This window comes from Coffea arabica, chromosome 3e (assembly GCF_036785885.1).
Source record: "Coffea arabica cultivar ET-39 chromosome 3e, Coffea Arabica ET-39 HiFi, whole genome shotgun sequence".
Classification (NCBI taxonomy): Eukaryota; Viridiplantae; Streptophyta; class Magnoliopsida; order Gentianales; family Rubiaceae; genus Coffea; species Coffea arabica.
In genome coordinates this window covers 8,528,095-8,543,591 of record NC_092315.1, presented here as the reverse complement: position 1 = coordinate 8,543,591, position 15,497 = coordinate 8,528,095, and the positions used below count along the sequence as shown (strand labels likewise).

At 38.2% G+C, this 15,497-nt stretch overlaps 1 protein-coding gene across 2 annotated transcripts; it reads left to right on the top strand.

Annotated features, from left to right (window-relative positions):
- Positions 1 to 9,026: 9,026 nt before the first annotated feature.
- LOC113736327 (putative late blight resistance protein homolog R1B-23) lies at positions 9,027 to 14,712 on the top strand. 2 transcript variants are annotated; one of them, XM_072084671.1, is made up of 2 exons: positions 9,027 to 13,481; positions 14,214 to 14,712. In XM_072084671.1, the coding sequence occupies exon 1, from the start codon at positions 9,063 to 9,065 to the stop codon at positions 13,461 to 13,463; it is 4,401 nt and encodes a 1,466-aa protein (XP_071940772.1). In that variant the 5' UTR covers positions 9,027 to 9,062; the 3' UTR covers positions 13,464 to 13,481; positions 14,214 to 14,712. The 2 variants fall into 2 exon arrangements, with proteins under 2 accessions (XP_071940772.1, XP_071940771.1); XM_072084670.1 differs by having other exon boundaries at positions 9,027 to 13,499.
- Positions 14,713 to 15,497: the final 785 nt, after the last annotated feature.

Here is a 15,497-nt window from a genome sequence, read left to right as displayed (position 1 = left end):
AGTACCAATTAATTCTTCATCTGCCATTCCGTTTCTTCCTCTCCTTGTGGGCCAGGTCCATGGAGCCTTCTTGAAGTCTCCCACTTATGGAGCAAGTCCCTCCTTTTTGTAGTTTCTTGCTCCAATCCCTGAAATTAAGTCCAAATATCAAATATAAGTAAATATTACTAATTAAAACAATATTTGGCAAGGACAAATGGGAAATTAACAATAAAATTACTAACAATTAACACCCTATCAATTCCCCTCACACCTAAATCATGCTTGCCCTCAAGCATGGGAACAGCAATTGAACACCAAAAATTCGACAATAGCTATTGCTCCAAATACCGTATTGCCAAGGTACCCAAGAAAAATAAATATCAAGCATCACAGGTCAAGATTCAAGAAAAAAACACCCCGGTTAGCCTCTAAATCACCAACTCCTCCAATTTAAAGCAAACTAATCTAAGAAAAAGGAATTGTTGCTCACATTTATCAGCAAACGGTCCAATTATTAACCAAAATCTCGACATTAAGATCACAAATAGGCAAGCTGACCCTTTTTTTTCTAAATACTAACACAAACTTTACTTTACTCTTTTGTTTTTGTTTTTGTTTTTGTTTTTTTTTTTTTTGAGTAACAAAAGAGTTAGTCTATAGCCCTTAGAGCCTTTTAACGCGAACTCCAACATTTGCCAGATGGAGGAGCCCGGTTACTCAGCTCCAATTGCTACGGGACCACGTACTCATAGCAACTACTACCTTTTGATGCGAAAATCAACATTTTAGGTGAAGATTCCCGGTTATTCAGTAGTAACCACTAGCGGAGTACAGTCAACTCTTATTTACAACCATATAGCACGATATCTAAAAGCAACACAAGATTAACAGCAGTCAGCCTCAAATTTCCAAACATGGAGAACTAAAATTAATAACTGGACCAATTCACATGAAAAATGCCAACAATCATTCCCTATGCCTAGAAAAGTTAACCAAAAATTGGAAAAGTTATGCAATTATTGATATTCACCAAAGAGATGTTCCTGAACTCAACCACATTAACTTGATACCTTTTTATTAATAAACTCGGCAATATCAGAATTAGAGACAAAAATCCAACATCAAACTTGGTATTCAAATAAGAACTGACCACTGAAAAAAAAAAAGAAAAGAAAATAAACGAAAAGGAGATAAATATCAAACTAAAAACAAAGGAAAAACACCTTAAAATCGAAAATTGAAAATACTAACACCTAAACTGATCTCCCCCACACCTAAATCACACATTGCCCTTGACAGGTGCCGAACCTGTGCAAGAATAATAAATAAAACCTAACTACCACCTAAAACAGTCAATAATCAATTCGAGTACTGGAGCAGGGACTCTAGGTGTGCAATGGGTTACTTGATTCACCCTATTCCCGAAGAGTTTGCTTAATCCGATATACCTGAATTAATTATTTAACTGAATTCACTAACTAGTAGACAGTGGTAAGCAGGGTCGTCTCCTCAGGGACTGGAGAGAAATTTATTCCTTTTCGAATCAAGACAAATGGGGGTTTTCACGATTAAATGCTAAAAATAAATTAACTGCAGAAAATAATTAATTTAAAGAAATAATTGGAGAAACTCTAGCCAAGGGTACACTTCAGAAATGGTTCATGCACTGATCATCGATTCACAGATAATTTCAACATTTATTAATAGATTGGTTATAGTTGTCATGCACGCGATAAACAACCAACCCTTCCTTAATTTATCGATAGCTAATGTACGACCGTTAGCTATTTCTCTAACCCAAAAACAACCCCAAGTACGACCGTAGGATTTAATTTCTAGCTTGCATTAATAATTAGAAAGGCCCAATTCTAACCAACAAACACGCTACGAGGGTTTGTTTAAGCTAGATCGTATATTTCCCTGACATAAATCCAATTACGCCAGTTGCTACTAAGACAGAGATAACGAACAATTACGAATTTAATTACCCCTATTTAGCAAAATAACCTATATGAATAATTAATTATTGCGCACTAACCAATCATACACGAGTCTATAGCAATTAAAAGCAAGGAACATATAAATATCAATAAATGAAGAAAATAATTAAAAATGATTTAGATCTCACAGTAATTATTGAACCAATTCGTCAGTTGCTCCCTTGACTAGAAGTAGAGAGTTAGCCCTCCATTAACGGAGGACAAATCGCCCGTGTAGAATTGGGAAAAGTTTGCAAGTCGATTCTCCCACTTCGGTCCACCACAAGAGAAAAAAGCACGGGATTTAATTGCTTCCAATTGTCTCTCACGGAGCAAGCATGGGAGAGGGTCTGATGCCTTATATCAATTCCAGTCACGGCCAATTGAAAAGCGAAGCCAATGGTCAACAATTGCGGCCCTTATTTCTTCTCCCAATTGCTAGCAAGACATACGAGAGAAAGGTTTTTCAATTGCTTGATTTCGGTCAAAGCCAAGGATAAAGCCTTGAGTCCCAAAAGTCAATAATAATGGCCTCTCTTCTGATTGCTTTGCTTGCTTTTGTCCTTTCAATTTCGGTCAACCAGACTTAGGATTGGAATTGCATGAATAAGAGTTTATTTGGATGATTTATTTGAGATATTTACTGTAGCACTTTTGTGATGTGATGTATGTGAGATAAAAAGATGGTTGGGAAGATAAAAAGGTGATTGGGATTTGTGAGGCAAAATTTTTTTTTCTAAATTTCCTTTGTCCAAACACATCAAATGTAAAGTCAATAATGGAGGCTCTTGTCTCCTCTGATGGTTTTGCAGAGCTGCCGCCACCCCTTCTATTCAAAAGCAAGCCTAGGAGCAAACCTAAGCCAGGCGAAAAACTGGTTTTTTTTTTTTAGCGGCGGCCCCCCTGGCCTCTAATACCCCTTTCTTTCTGTTTTTGGGTCATCCGAAATTAAGGAGGGAATTTCCCCCATTATTGGAAATTGGTATTTTAAAATTAAAACAAGACTCCCTAAAATAAAATAAAAATAAAGTCTATTACAATCAAATTTCTTCAGCTTCTCAAGAGGGCCCCACGTACGACAAATCCTCTGAATTTCTATTTTAAGTACTTTTCAGCCTCCATTTCTGCAATTAGCACCAAAATCACATATGAGTAGAATCCACCCAATTAATGAGATATTTAGTCAAACAATTAAGCCATAATGCCCAAAATATCCCACTAAAATGCACCCTATCAACCCTCAATGTGATAAATAAATAGTAATAGTAAGTAAAAGAGCAACGATACTTCCCTGAAATCACGGGAACCATGGCGGGGCCACAGCAGTGGGTGAGGCCGGAAATGGTTGAGTTGGGTTGGGGTAGGCTAAGGTCAAGAGGTTCCGGACCTAGAAGAGAACTTTGATCTCACCATTATCGCTAACAGGTAGCCCAATCAACAGAAACAAAATTGCCAACATATAGAGGAACAAGTAAATGTAGATCAGTAGAAATCAATATCCTCTAGTGAAGTCAACAATCAACCCAATAAGCACAGGTATCTCCCAATTCAAAAGGGTAGTGCACAATAAAAGGGCCCACCAAATTAGCAATGTAAAGCCCTGAGCAATTTACGCCCAACAATTCAATCAATACCAGAAAATCGCCCCAAACAATGTAACAATTAAACTCCATGGGCCGTGGACGTCCAACCAATTTCACTCGAGCAAACTAGGAGCAATGCGAGTGTTTAAACAAAGCAACAAATTTCAGCAATTGGACACATATCCACCCAAAATCCTAACAAATGCTCCCAAGAATTCAGCAAGTCCAGTAATAGCAGGTCAGAATTTAGGCAATAACAACTTAGTCACAAGCTCTGAGCTTTCAATCAAGCAGCCAACCAAAAAGAATGAATAAATGTTAGGCAAACTACTACAACCAGTACCACTGGTGTACGCACAGGGAAGAATTAAATCAAACGGCAAACTCAATTCACTAAGAAATACAAACAACACCAGACAGTACTCCAAGAGCCTAAACAAATGACAATTATATTAGACCAGGCAAATCAGTTGCAGGACATAACCCAACCCACTGGCTCCAGTAACAGCGATGCAACCCAATCAAATTCACTCAAAGAAATTGCAATCATCAAAATCCCCTCAACATCAAGAAATCGAAATCGGAGACTACAAAATTAATAAGAAAAACCTGGCACCAGGGAGTTTGGGCTACCGACGGCGGCGTTGATCTGTGCATCGCGACTAGTGGAGGTGGAGTGGTGCGCGAGGAAGTGGGCTGGACGAGAGGCGGCGGTGATGGAAGCTGGTCAGCAGCGTGCGGCAATGGATAAGAAAGGGAGAACTGGTGGCGGCGGATGCGAGAGGAGATGGAGAAAGCATGGTGGTGGCATCTGTGAGCTGGTGGAGCGCGTAGCCGTTACCGTGGAAGAGTTGGGAGCTGCGAGGAGCTGGTGCAGGGACTGGCTTGCTCTGGAACGGAGCTTGGAGCGTGGAGGTGGAGTGGAGGATAGAGGCGGTGCGCGAATCGAGGTGAGCTGGCAGAGGTCCGTGGTTGCGCAAGACGGAGTGATGCGGTGGTGGTGTGAAGGTGGCGGACGGCGAGGCGCGGCGGTTGCTAGGGATGTCGGGCGAAGAAGAAAGCAAAAGGGGAAAAAGGGAAAGCGGCGGGGAAAAAGGAAGAAAGAAAAGAAAGGAAGAAAGAAAAAGAAAAAAAGAAAAATAGTTTTTGGGGATTTTTTTTTAAAGGTTAAAATTTGAATTTTTCAAAACAAAATCGCAGGTTACAATGGAAAGTATTTTTTTTATTTTTCTAAAAAAAATATTTTTTCAATAAAAAATAAAGAGAAACAAAAATAAAAAATAACAATTTTTCTTTTATTTTTGGGTCGTCAAACACCGCGTGGGCACGCCAAGATTGACAAACCTCCACTGACCTCAGGAGTCACAAACACCGCGTGGGCACGCCAAGATTGCTGTCCTGACCACAGTGGAAGAAAACATTAAGACCGACCACAACCTAAATAAGAAACGACATAATTAAAGAATTTAACAACGAAAAACAATAAGATCAATATTTGGGTTGCCTCCCAAAAAGCGCCTTTCTTTAATGTCTTTGGCTAGACATTGTCATGTTTGCTCAAGGAGGATAAAATCTTGTGACTCGTTTCAGTGCTTTATCCTTTATATAGTCCTGATAGCCCTCGTAAATAGAGTAATCTTTCAGCACACGAGCTACGATCTTCCGTGAACTAGTAGATGGCGCCAAACCGGTCAACAATAATCTAGATTCTTCACTCACTCCTCCATCACGCGCATTTATTGGTTCAACATATTTTGCTACTACCGCTCTTAATTTATTCCTGTCATGAAATTTAAAATTTTCGGGTATAATAAAATCAATCTCAATAACAGGAGTTGAAGAATAGAAGTCAGGAAAATATTGATTAAGGAATAGAGGAGATGTCATCGCATTTGGAAATTGTTCACTGGATTCATTCACTTGAACAAGTTGATGTTGGGGTCTCATTTCTTGCACTTCAACTTCCTTTTCAATTGCATTTTTAGATCCATTTTCTTGAGACTCTTGTAGCTCCATGTCACTTGTCAGAATAATTGCACTCTCATCTTCTTCAAGGTCGATGATGGTTTGTGAGGGCAATTCTTCATAATTTGAAAGTCTTTCTTGGACTTGGGATTCTAGGCGGTTAAGTGCTATCATCAATTGATTTACTTGAGTTTGCACTTGTCCCCATTGATTCCTCATACTTTGTAGGTCAGAATTCGTCTTTTGTTGATTAGCAATTAACTGCTTCATCATTTCTTCTAGAGACGGATCTGGCATGGATGATGGTTGTTGAGATTCTTGCTGTTGAATATCCATCGGCCCGGTTGTATAATTGAAATTGGAATCATCCCACCAACCTTGATCATACCCGTTTGAATAAGGGTCATACCACGTTTGATACTGAGGCGAAAAATCTCCAAAAGTATCAATAGGAGCACTTAGGTTATTTTGAAATGCGGGGCATATGTCGGTTGAATAACCTGAGAAAAAATAACTTTCACAATTTGCAACGATCAATTGATCATTAGGAAAAATACGAGTCTCATACCCTATTCAGGAATAAAGTCCAGTCTATCATCAAAATACGGAATGTTAGCAGCCATAAACTAAAAAAAAATAGAAAAATAAAATAAAAAAATATGAAAACAAGATGAACTCAAAAAGAAACAAAATAATCTGGCACCAGTCCCTGGCAACGGCGCCAAAAATTGACAGGGTGTCGAGCCTGTGCAATAATAATTACCTACTCAAGAAAAATATAAATTTTGTATATAGCGGTGAGCAGGGTCGAATCCACAGGGACTAGGGATAATTCGTTTCTTCTAGAATTCAGCACATGGGGGATTTTTGGATAATATAAAATGACTAATTAACTAACTAATGAAATAACTAATAAAAATAAACACGAATTAATCAATAACCAATACGACTCTAGCCAAAGGTGCAACTTTTCAGACACGGTCCATGCAACTGATCATCGATGCAAAGATAATTCAAGTACTCATTAATAGATTGGTTATAGTTGTCATACACGCGATGAACAACCAGTCTTTCCTTAATTTCTCGATAGTTAAGGTACGACCGTTAACTATTTCCCTAACCAAGAAATAATCCTAAGTACGACCATAGGATTTAATTACCCGATTGTATTAATAATTAGAAAAACCCAACCCTAATCAACAAACACGCTACGAGGGTTTGTTTAAATTAGATCATACGTTTCCCTAACATGAAACCAATCACGCTAGTCGCCACTGGTATTAATCAATTGAACAATTACGGATTCAATCAACTAATTTGGCATTAGATCATTACATTAATTTGAATATCGGGCCCTTGACATTCAATTAATAAAATAATCCCATAAAAATTCAAGTAGACAACATGCAAATATTAATAAATTGAGCAACGCGTGAAAACTAATTAGATCTCACAGATTTTTGAGACTGCGCCGTCGAGTTGACCCTTGACTAGATGGAAGGCTTAGCCACGCCGCATAAATAAATCTTCATGCAAATTAATTGACTGCAAAGACATGCAGTTTTTCACTAGAAAGCACAAAGTGAAAGGTGTTGTTCCCGTTGGAAAATTTTGTCGAACAGTCGGCGTGCGCCTTTTGTTAGAAAAGAAAAGAAAAGAAAACTAAAAACTAAAGCTATCCTAAAACTATTGATAAGAGCTCCTGTGTACGTTTGTTTCTCTTTTAAAGCCAAATGACTAATGCCTTCCCTATTCTCCGTGGTCCCCGCCGCATAAGTCAACAAAGGGTACCAAAGGGCCAGGCCCTACTCAATGTTTCCTCTCTTCCCGCTTGCTATTGCTAGTAGAGCCCTTAGTACCAATTAATTCTTCATCTGCCATTCCGTTTCTTCCTCTCCTTGTGGGCCAGGTCCATGGAGCCTTCTTGAAGTCTCCCACTTATGGAGCAAGTCCCTCCTTCTTTGTAGTTTCTTGCTCCAATTCCTGAAATTAAGTCCAAATACCAAATATAAGTAAATATTACTAATTAAAACAATATTTGGCAAGAACAAAGGAAAAATTAACAATAAAATTACTAACAATTAACACCCTATCAAAAAGAAAAAGGGAAAAGGAAAAAAGAAACAAGAAAAATAATAAATGAAATAGTGAATTTGTCAATTTATTAGTTTGATTTTAACTTTTTACTATTGACTATTAATTTTATGAAGAAACAAATCACGACAATTTAATCAAAACTACGAGGAGTTCATATATAGATTTTTAAATTTACCCTTTAGTTAAAGAGACAAACTGCAATTGTAGTATTCTTGTTTCAAATTTCACCCAATGTTTTAAAATCGGACCGTTAATTGAACCGGTGAAGTGAAAGGGTCGAGGTTCAACCGGTCGGACCGGTTCAACCTCGGTTCAATGAATTTTTTTAAAAATAATTTATATAAATATATATATGTACAAAATAAGACATGTAATGAACTAATTTAATATTTTATATGATGAAAATTTTACTATTTTTTAATAACTTGGATTTTTAAAAATAAATTTTTAAATTATAAGTTAAAACAAATAAATTTCATCTCAATTTCAATTATATCTAAATCCAACCCCAAAATATCACAATATTTTGAAATTATACAAAATTCATGTCTCTGAGAATTTAGATATTATGAACTTCAATTTTAATTTACATTTTGGGATTTAGAGATTGCAATTTAAAAAAGAAAATTTGGAGTTCGAAGGAAGTCAAGAAAATCGAAAATAGAAATGTAAACTTGATAAAAAATAAAAAATAAGATAAAAGTGAGTGGTTGTGGCATTAAATAATTTGGGTTAAAAAAAATTCTTTTTTAACTTTTTTCAATTTAATGGACAAAAACAAAATTAAAAGATGGAAGAAAACATCAATAAATTAAAAATAAAGAGATTTGATTAAAAAGGGAGTGACAAAAGAAAAGAGGAGAGAGAGAGAGAGAGAGAGAGAGAGAGAGAGAGAGTTGAAAATTAAAAAGAAAGAGCCATGAGGGGATGAGATTTTGTAAGAAAAATGAAAAAAAGAAATATGAATGTTTGCTTTATATAAATTAGTTATCAAAAAAAACTAATAAGATGTGATGGTGCAATGGTTAATATTGGCCTTTTATTACAAAGGTCTTGGATTCGAATCTTGATAGCTGCATTTTGCAAAACTTAAAAAAAAAAAAAAAAAGAGGGAAAGCTGAAAACCGGAAAACCGCCTGTTCAATCCGGTTCGGCGGTTTTCACGGTTCAACCGGTCTTTGACCGGTTTTCTAGCAAAGTCAACAATGTCATTGAACCGGACCGATGCCATGGCCGGTTCGCGGTTCAACAGGTCGAACCGGCCGGTCCGGTCCGGTCCGGTTCAATGACATTGATTTCACCATTAGTGGTGCCCGCGTTCTACTTTATCTGTTGTTCTTTTCCCGTTTCTTTGGAAGTTTCTGTCAGTCTTCTTTGGAAGTTTTTATTTCAATTACATTCTCAACTGGAAAGAAATCATCTGAGTAAGAAGAGAAGACTAAGAAGCAAACTGAAGATGGCTTGGAGATCTTTTGAACTGCAGTTTCACCTTGGTCTAGCCTTAACTGAGCTCCATCGGCAATTGCAGCAGGAGGGGTGGCGTTTTGGCTGCGAAGGTGTAGCTGGAGTTTCAGGTTTGCGAGGATTACTGAATCCAAATTTGCGCAGGATCGGTGATCAGAAGCTGTATAATACTCTAGATGATCGTATAACCAAACTCCAAGACGATGCCAATTTCTTGATAACTTTCAGGGATTGCATACACAAGTGGACTGATCCAGGCTATGTTATTAGGAATTCGGGATTTCTTGTCTCTAAGATTAACGCTGAAATTGTTGATATTGCTGGCAAACTCAGAATAGCCTGTCGCAAAAAGTACGTTTCGAAATGTCCTTCCAAGCTCATTGATGTGCTCAGCAATTTGCTGACCAACATTCAGAAATTGAAACCGGAAATTGCACAAGCATGTCAGGCTCTGTCTGCCTCCCGCTCGTTTCAGGTTGTTTCTCCCTTGCACCGTTATTTTCTATGGGTTGAATTTGTCCACTCCGTTGCAGCCACGAACATCAGGCCTCTGTTAAAGAAGGTGGATCGTTTTGATCAACAAGAAAACTTAGCAGCCTTGGTAGAGAGCTTAAACAAGCTCATATCGTTCCTTAATAGTGCACAAAAAGGTTTTGAGGATGGATTTCTAAGAGACCGCAGCATAATTGATGGCTTCTTGGTTCATGCTGCATCTGTGGTGACAAGGGCAGCAAATCTGTCATGTTTTTTCTGGTCCAAACATTGGGCAGATCCAACATCTGATCGGGACATGGCAGACAGTACTATTACTGATCTTTCAAATCTGCGAAGCGAGATTGATTTTACTACTCCCAAGATGACAGAGTTCGCGCTCAAGTTCCTCAATGCTCTCAGTAAAATCAGCCATGGACGAACTGCGAATCATGAGGCGGATATAGCAGCTACTTTTCTGGAGCAGGTCCTTTGTGGCGAATCCAAGACTTGTTTTAGCAAGGAATTGCTGCCCCTGGTGATCTTTGTGCTCAATGAGCCAGGGGAGTCCCTTCAGCCTCTGGACGCCAAGTGTTTCTCTGCAGAAATTAAACATTTGATCCTAGAGGCGGCATTACTAAGACAACGTTGGGTCACAGGAAAGATTCGGCTTATCAAGGAAAAGATGTTGCTTCTGGAGGTACAGATTTTCCTCAAGGAGCAGCTCGGCAACAGCACCATATTCAGGCATCCTGCCGAGGACCAAATTAAGGTGCTTCATAAAAAGCTGAAGAACCTGCTAAATGATCGCTCTGGCCTACAAGAAGCGGAATTTGAAAATGGGAAGCGAGTTTTTGACTGTATCGAAAAAGCCACTGCAGAGATAGAAAGTCTATATCAATCCTTGAAGGCAGAGAAAATTAAAAAAAGCAAGTTGAGGAGTTTGGTTTCTCTGTTGCTTTCCAAGATTCTGCTTTTCAAGGCATGTTGGGTTCTAATGGAGCTACGAAATGGTGAGGAAACTTTGACGGGTCTAAAATCTGAAGATCAAATTGAAGCCTTTCTTATTGGGGCAAAATTGGTTCTAGCTCTTCTTGAAGATAAAAAGGAGAAGAGCAAAGAACATGAGGAAAAGATGTACATGAAACCGATGGAGGCAATTATTTGGAGGATAACACATTTGTATTACTCAATTATTGCCCAAAAAGTCGAAAAAGAGGTGATCGAGAATTTGTTTTCAGGTTTCATACATGAGATGGAAATAATCACGGCAGAGCTGAGAGGGATCTGTCCAAAAATTTCAAGGTCCAATTTCCCCAATTTCATAGGGACTCAGTTCTTTGATTTTCTTTCGGCCAATCTTTTGGAGCTGATAAAGCGTAATCCAGATTCAATCGCTCTAGTGAAAGATCACATTGAAAAGATTCAACTGGACCTGGTGTCTTTCACATCTCTGTTCACAGGAACTTCGTACCCAGACAATGAGCATCAAGAACTGAAAGATCTTTCTACATGTCTCACAGAGATGGCATACGAGGTGGAATATGTCATTGACTCGATTGAGATGGGGATTGGTGCTAATTTGCAACATTTGGTATGGATTTATGATCTCCAAGAAAGGATTAGATTCATCAAGAATCTGGCAAAAAATACTGGGGTCCCTAGTGTCGCCCAGATTAGGGGGCATGTACGACAAGCCAGTACACCAAAAACTGACAAAATGGTGATATCTCTTGGTGATCAGGAACAAGAGGTAATTGATAGACTAACATGGGGATCATCGAAACGAGATGTTGTCTCTCTTGTTGGTATGGCAGGTATTGGAAAAACCACTCTGGCTAAGAAGCTATACAATGATCCAAATATAGTCTATCACTTTCACTGCCGTGCATGGTGTTCCGTTTCACAGGTATACCTGAAAAGGGACTTGTTGCTGAACATTCTGAGAGACATTGAAGGACTTACAGATGAGATTCATGAAATGAGCGACGCAGATTTAGAACAAAGGTTGAGGCAGCGGTTGTTGAAAAACAAGTATCTTATAGTTCTGGATGATGTTTGGGATGTTGAGGTCTGGAATGTTTTAGAAAGATCATTACCTGATGATGGAAACGGAAGTAGAATCATGATAACAAGTCGTCTCCGCAAGGTGGCTTTAGAAGCTGAACCTGATAGGGATCCCCATTCTCTACGTCTACTAAATGATGATGAAAGCTGGAAACTACTGCAAATGAAGATATTTCAAGAGGAAGGATGCTGTCCTGAGGAACTAGTCGACATTGGGGAGCAAATTGCTGAACGCTGTGGCGGGCTACCTCTAGCAGTTGTTGCAGTAGCTGGTATCCTAGAAAAGACTGAAAAGGAATTGGAGCGGTGGGAACTGATTGCCAAAGAGTTGAACTCCCTGGTAATTGGTGATGCAGAAACTCGGTGCAAGGACATATTACAGTTGAGCTACAGTCACTTACCAGCTCATCTAAAAGCATGTTTTCTGTACTTTGGAGCATTTCAAGGAGAAAAAGATGTTAGGGTCAGCAAGTTAATACAGTTGTGGATTGCAGAAGGATTTGTACAGAAAAAGGAGCCAAGGAGTTTAGAAGAAACTGCCGAGGAATACTTGCTTGATCTAATTGATCGGAGCCTAGTAATAATTTCCAAAAAAAGATCCAAGGGAGGAGTGAAAGCATGCCGCATCCATGATTTGCTGCGTGATTTGTGTCAGAGCCAATCATCAGAAGATAAGTTTTTACAACTTGTAACCAGGTATGATGAACCGTATGCTTCTCTTCTTGATTCAGATCACTGGGTTGACTTTGATTCTTATTATCCTTCAAATCCTGTAAAATATGAGAGCCATCGACTGTGCATATGTTTGAAACGAAAGGTTTTTGTTGATTCAAGACCTTCTGGTCCAAGGACCCGTTCTTTGATATTCTCTGCCTCTAGCGATACATATCCAAGGCGTCCATACAATCTCTCATTCATTCCTCGGCATTTCAAACTGGTTAAGGTTCTTGATTTGGAATGTATCAATATCGGTCATTCCTTTCCCACTGAAATGGAGTTTCTAGTTCAATTGAGATATCTGGCAATCAGCGGTGATATGGGTTCTATTCCACGCTCAATATCCAATCTCTGGAAACTTGAAACTCTGATCGTGAAGGGATTAAGCGGCATGGTTTTATTACCAGATAGTTTGTGGTGCATGACATGGCTAAGGCACATCCACGTTAAGAAACAAGCTGCTTTCAGCATGGAAGATGACACGTCTGGAAATTCCTTCCAATTGGAAAACTTAGTCACTTTTTCTTCACTGTCTCTCTCTTTTGGGATGGATACAGAGAAGATACTGAGGAAGCTGCCCAATCTTCGAAGCTTCAGTTGCATATTTCTGGATGCTAGGGATTCCTCTCAGAGTTGTAATCAGTTTCCAAGGTTAGATTTCTTGCCTCAGCTGGAGTCGCTGAAGATATTCTATGCTGGTAGGACTCGTAAGCCTGGGGAATTCAGTCTTCCCCTAAATTTAAAGAAATTAACTTTGTCAAGCTTTGGCCTACCATGGGATCATATATCTACCATCGGGAGGCTTCCAAACCTTCAGGTTCTTAAATTAGTTTCTGATGCCTTTGATGGGGAAAGTTGGGATATGAGGGAAGATGAGTTTCCTGAACTCAGATTCCTGCAGTTAGACTCTCTGAACCTCGTTCAGTGGAATGCCTCTTGTGATCACCTTCCCAAACTTGCGCAGCTGGTCTTACGAAACTGCAAACGCCTTCAGGAAGTCCCATATGATTTTGCTGATATTCCTACGTTGGAGTTAATTCAAGTGCAACGGTGTGGGAAATCCCTGGAAGAGTCCGTCAGAAGTATCGGTGAAGCAACTGAGTGCATTCAAGTCCTCATCAGTCGCTCATATTCATAATGTCAGCCAGCCACTATGGTACCTTTCTGCTCACTTGTAAGTAAACTTGCCAAATCTTTAGCAACTTATTCATCACTTCATAGCTTTTCAATTTGAAGGCATTGCCTCTAATAATCCAAACAGGAGCATAAATTTGTGTTTTAAATCGGGATCTGTACCTGTTCTTTCCTCTGTTTGGACTTTGGAGTGACTGAAATCAATGTTTTTCTCTTCATTTTTTAAATGCTTGCTAAAATTTTAGAATCAAATCACTTAAGATCTTACTTCAGTGAAAGCATTTAACTTCTGATCTAGATGTGCAGGAATGCCTCCAACCTCTCTGGAATACGAGCATTTTACGATTTGAAACCTCATGATGGTTTTAGTATTAATCATGCATTTTTATCAATCCTAAACATAGTTCACTTTACATGACATCAACAGTCTGGTGGAGTGGTCTGGAGGAGAGGAGAGGATGATCTCTTGTGACTAAACCATGAAGGGATATAGATTGTGCATGAAACCCAACTTGTAGTCCATCTTCTTGCATATGAACCTGCATCATGTTTAGCAGTAGTTTAATTCAGCGAAAATGATTCAACCTTGAAACTGCTCACTGTGGAATTTCAGGTTGATAATTTAACATAGAGTATCTTCAAACTATTTCGGATATTCTAGTGAATGTTAATCAAACAAAGTAATTACGTCATATGTCCCCTCTCTTTATTTGCTATGTCTAATTTTTTTGTTGCCCAATTTTGTTATTGACAGTAACATCTTCTGAAGGGCTTGTAAGGCTTTCTGGCTTTTTGTGAACTGAGAAGGTGTCCACAATCCAATTTCAGAGTTCACTGGTTCAACAACTTCCTCAATTATCTGCTCTAGTCAAGAGAATCAAGAGAACTTTCATAGCAAAAGAAGGGGGGAACTGGAAAAAAGCCAGTAGTGTTTCACAAGCTTGACTGTGACAAGCCTTTGGAGGACTTGAGGAATGAGATACTTCTCTGTTATTTGTATATGGTGTTGTGGTTTCTTGCCTTTATGAATGCTTGTGGCTCACAAAAAATGCTGATTTCTTTGCAAAAGGAAAAAATTCCATTTATAATGGAAGGAATGATAAATGTCTTGAAGCACTGTAAATTTGCATTTCTGCCTTGTTTTAAACTTCACCTTGAGTGATGCAAAAAAGTCTTTATTGGGCATCACTCTCTTTTGGATTAACTTCATTATGCTGGTAAAATGATGACCACACTGGTTGGCATCTTATCTACTATATTAGACTTCTTTTTTTCTTTTTTTTTGGTCAAGTATTAGACATAATGGATGTTAAGGTTTTTTTTTTTATCGCAACGATAGCATTTATATAAGCTAATCTAGTCTAGTTTATGAATGTTGAGGTTTCCTGGATTGTGTTATTTGTCAAAAAGCCTTGTTTGGATTGCTTGTTTCCGTCAGAAAATATTGTCGTTTTCCGTGATCACATTTCCCTATCACCTTTTTCCCTCACATATATCAAATCGCTACAGTAATTTTTCCATGAAAAATGACGGAAAATGCAATCCAAACACAAAAGACTGGAGTTTTTTATTTTTTTTTTCTACACAACAAATATGTGTAGCTTATGCACAACAGACAACAGTAGGCTGTAAATATCAACTAAACATAGTCCAAGATGTGTAGCATATACAAGGGCTACTACTCCCATGGTACATTCTATCTAAGAACCTGATCATATATGATGTTTAGATTCTGAAAATTCTTGCTATAAACCCCATTTATTTCATTCAATAATCTTTAATTCAAAGGGTCAATTCATGTTACATTTGCCAAAGTAAGTCCTAAAATATGCTTTTCGACAAAAAAAATTATGTATGTAGAACTTATTAATAATTATGTTTTTTTTTTAATTTCTCTCGACATTATTCAAGCTTGCAATGACAATCAAATTGTTCCACATTCCCAAATGTCAAAAAAAATAAATTTTACCACAAATTCAACAACCTATTCTAAGAGATATTCTACAAATTCACTATGCTCACCTATCATTGTGTCAAA

Excerpts from the sequence above, each read along its gene's own strand:
- LOC113736327 (XM_072084671.1), top strand. The coding sequence starts at position 9,063 with ATGGCTTGGAGATCTTTTGAACTGCAGTTTCACCTTGGTCTAGCCTTA.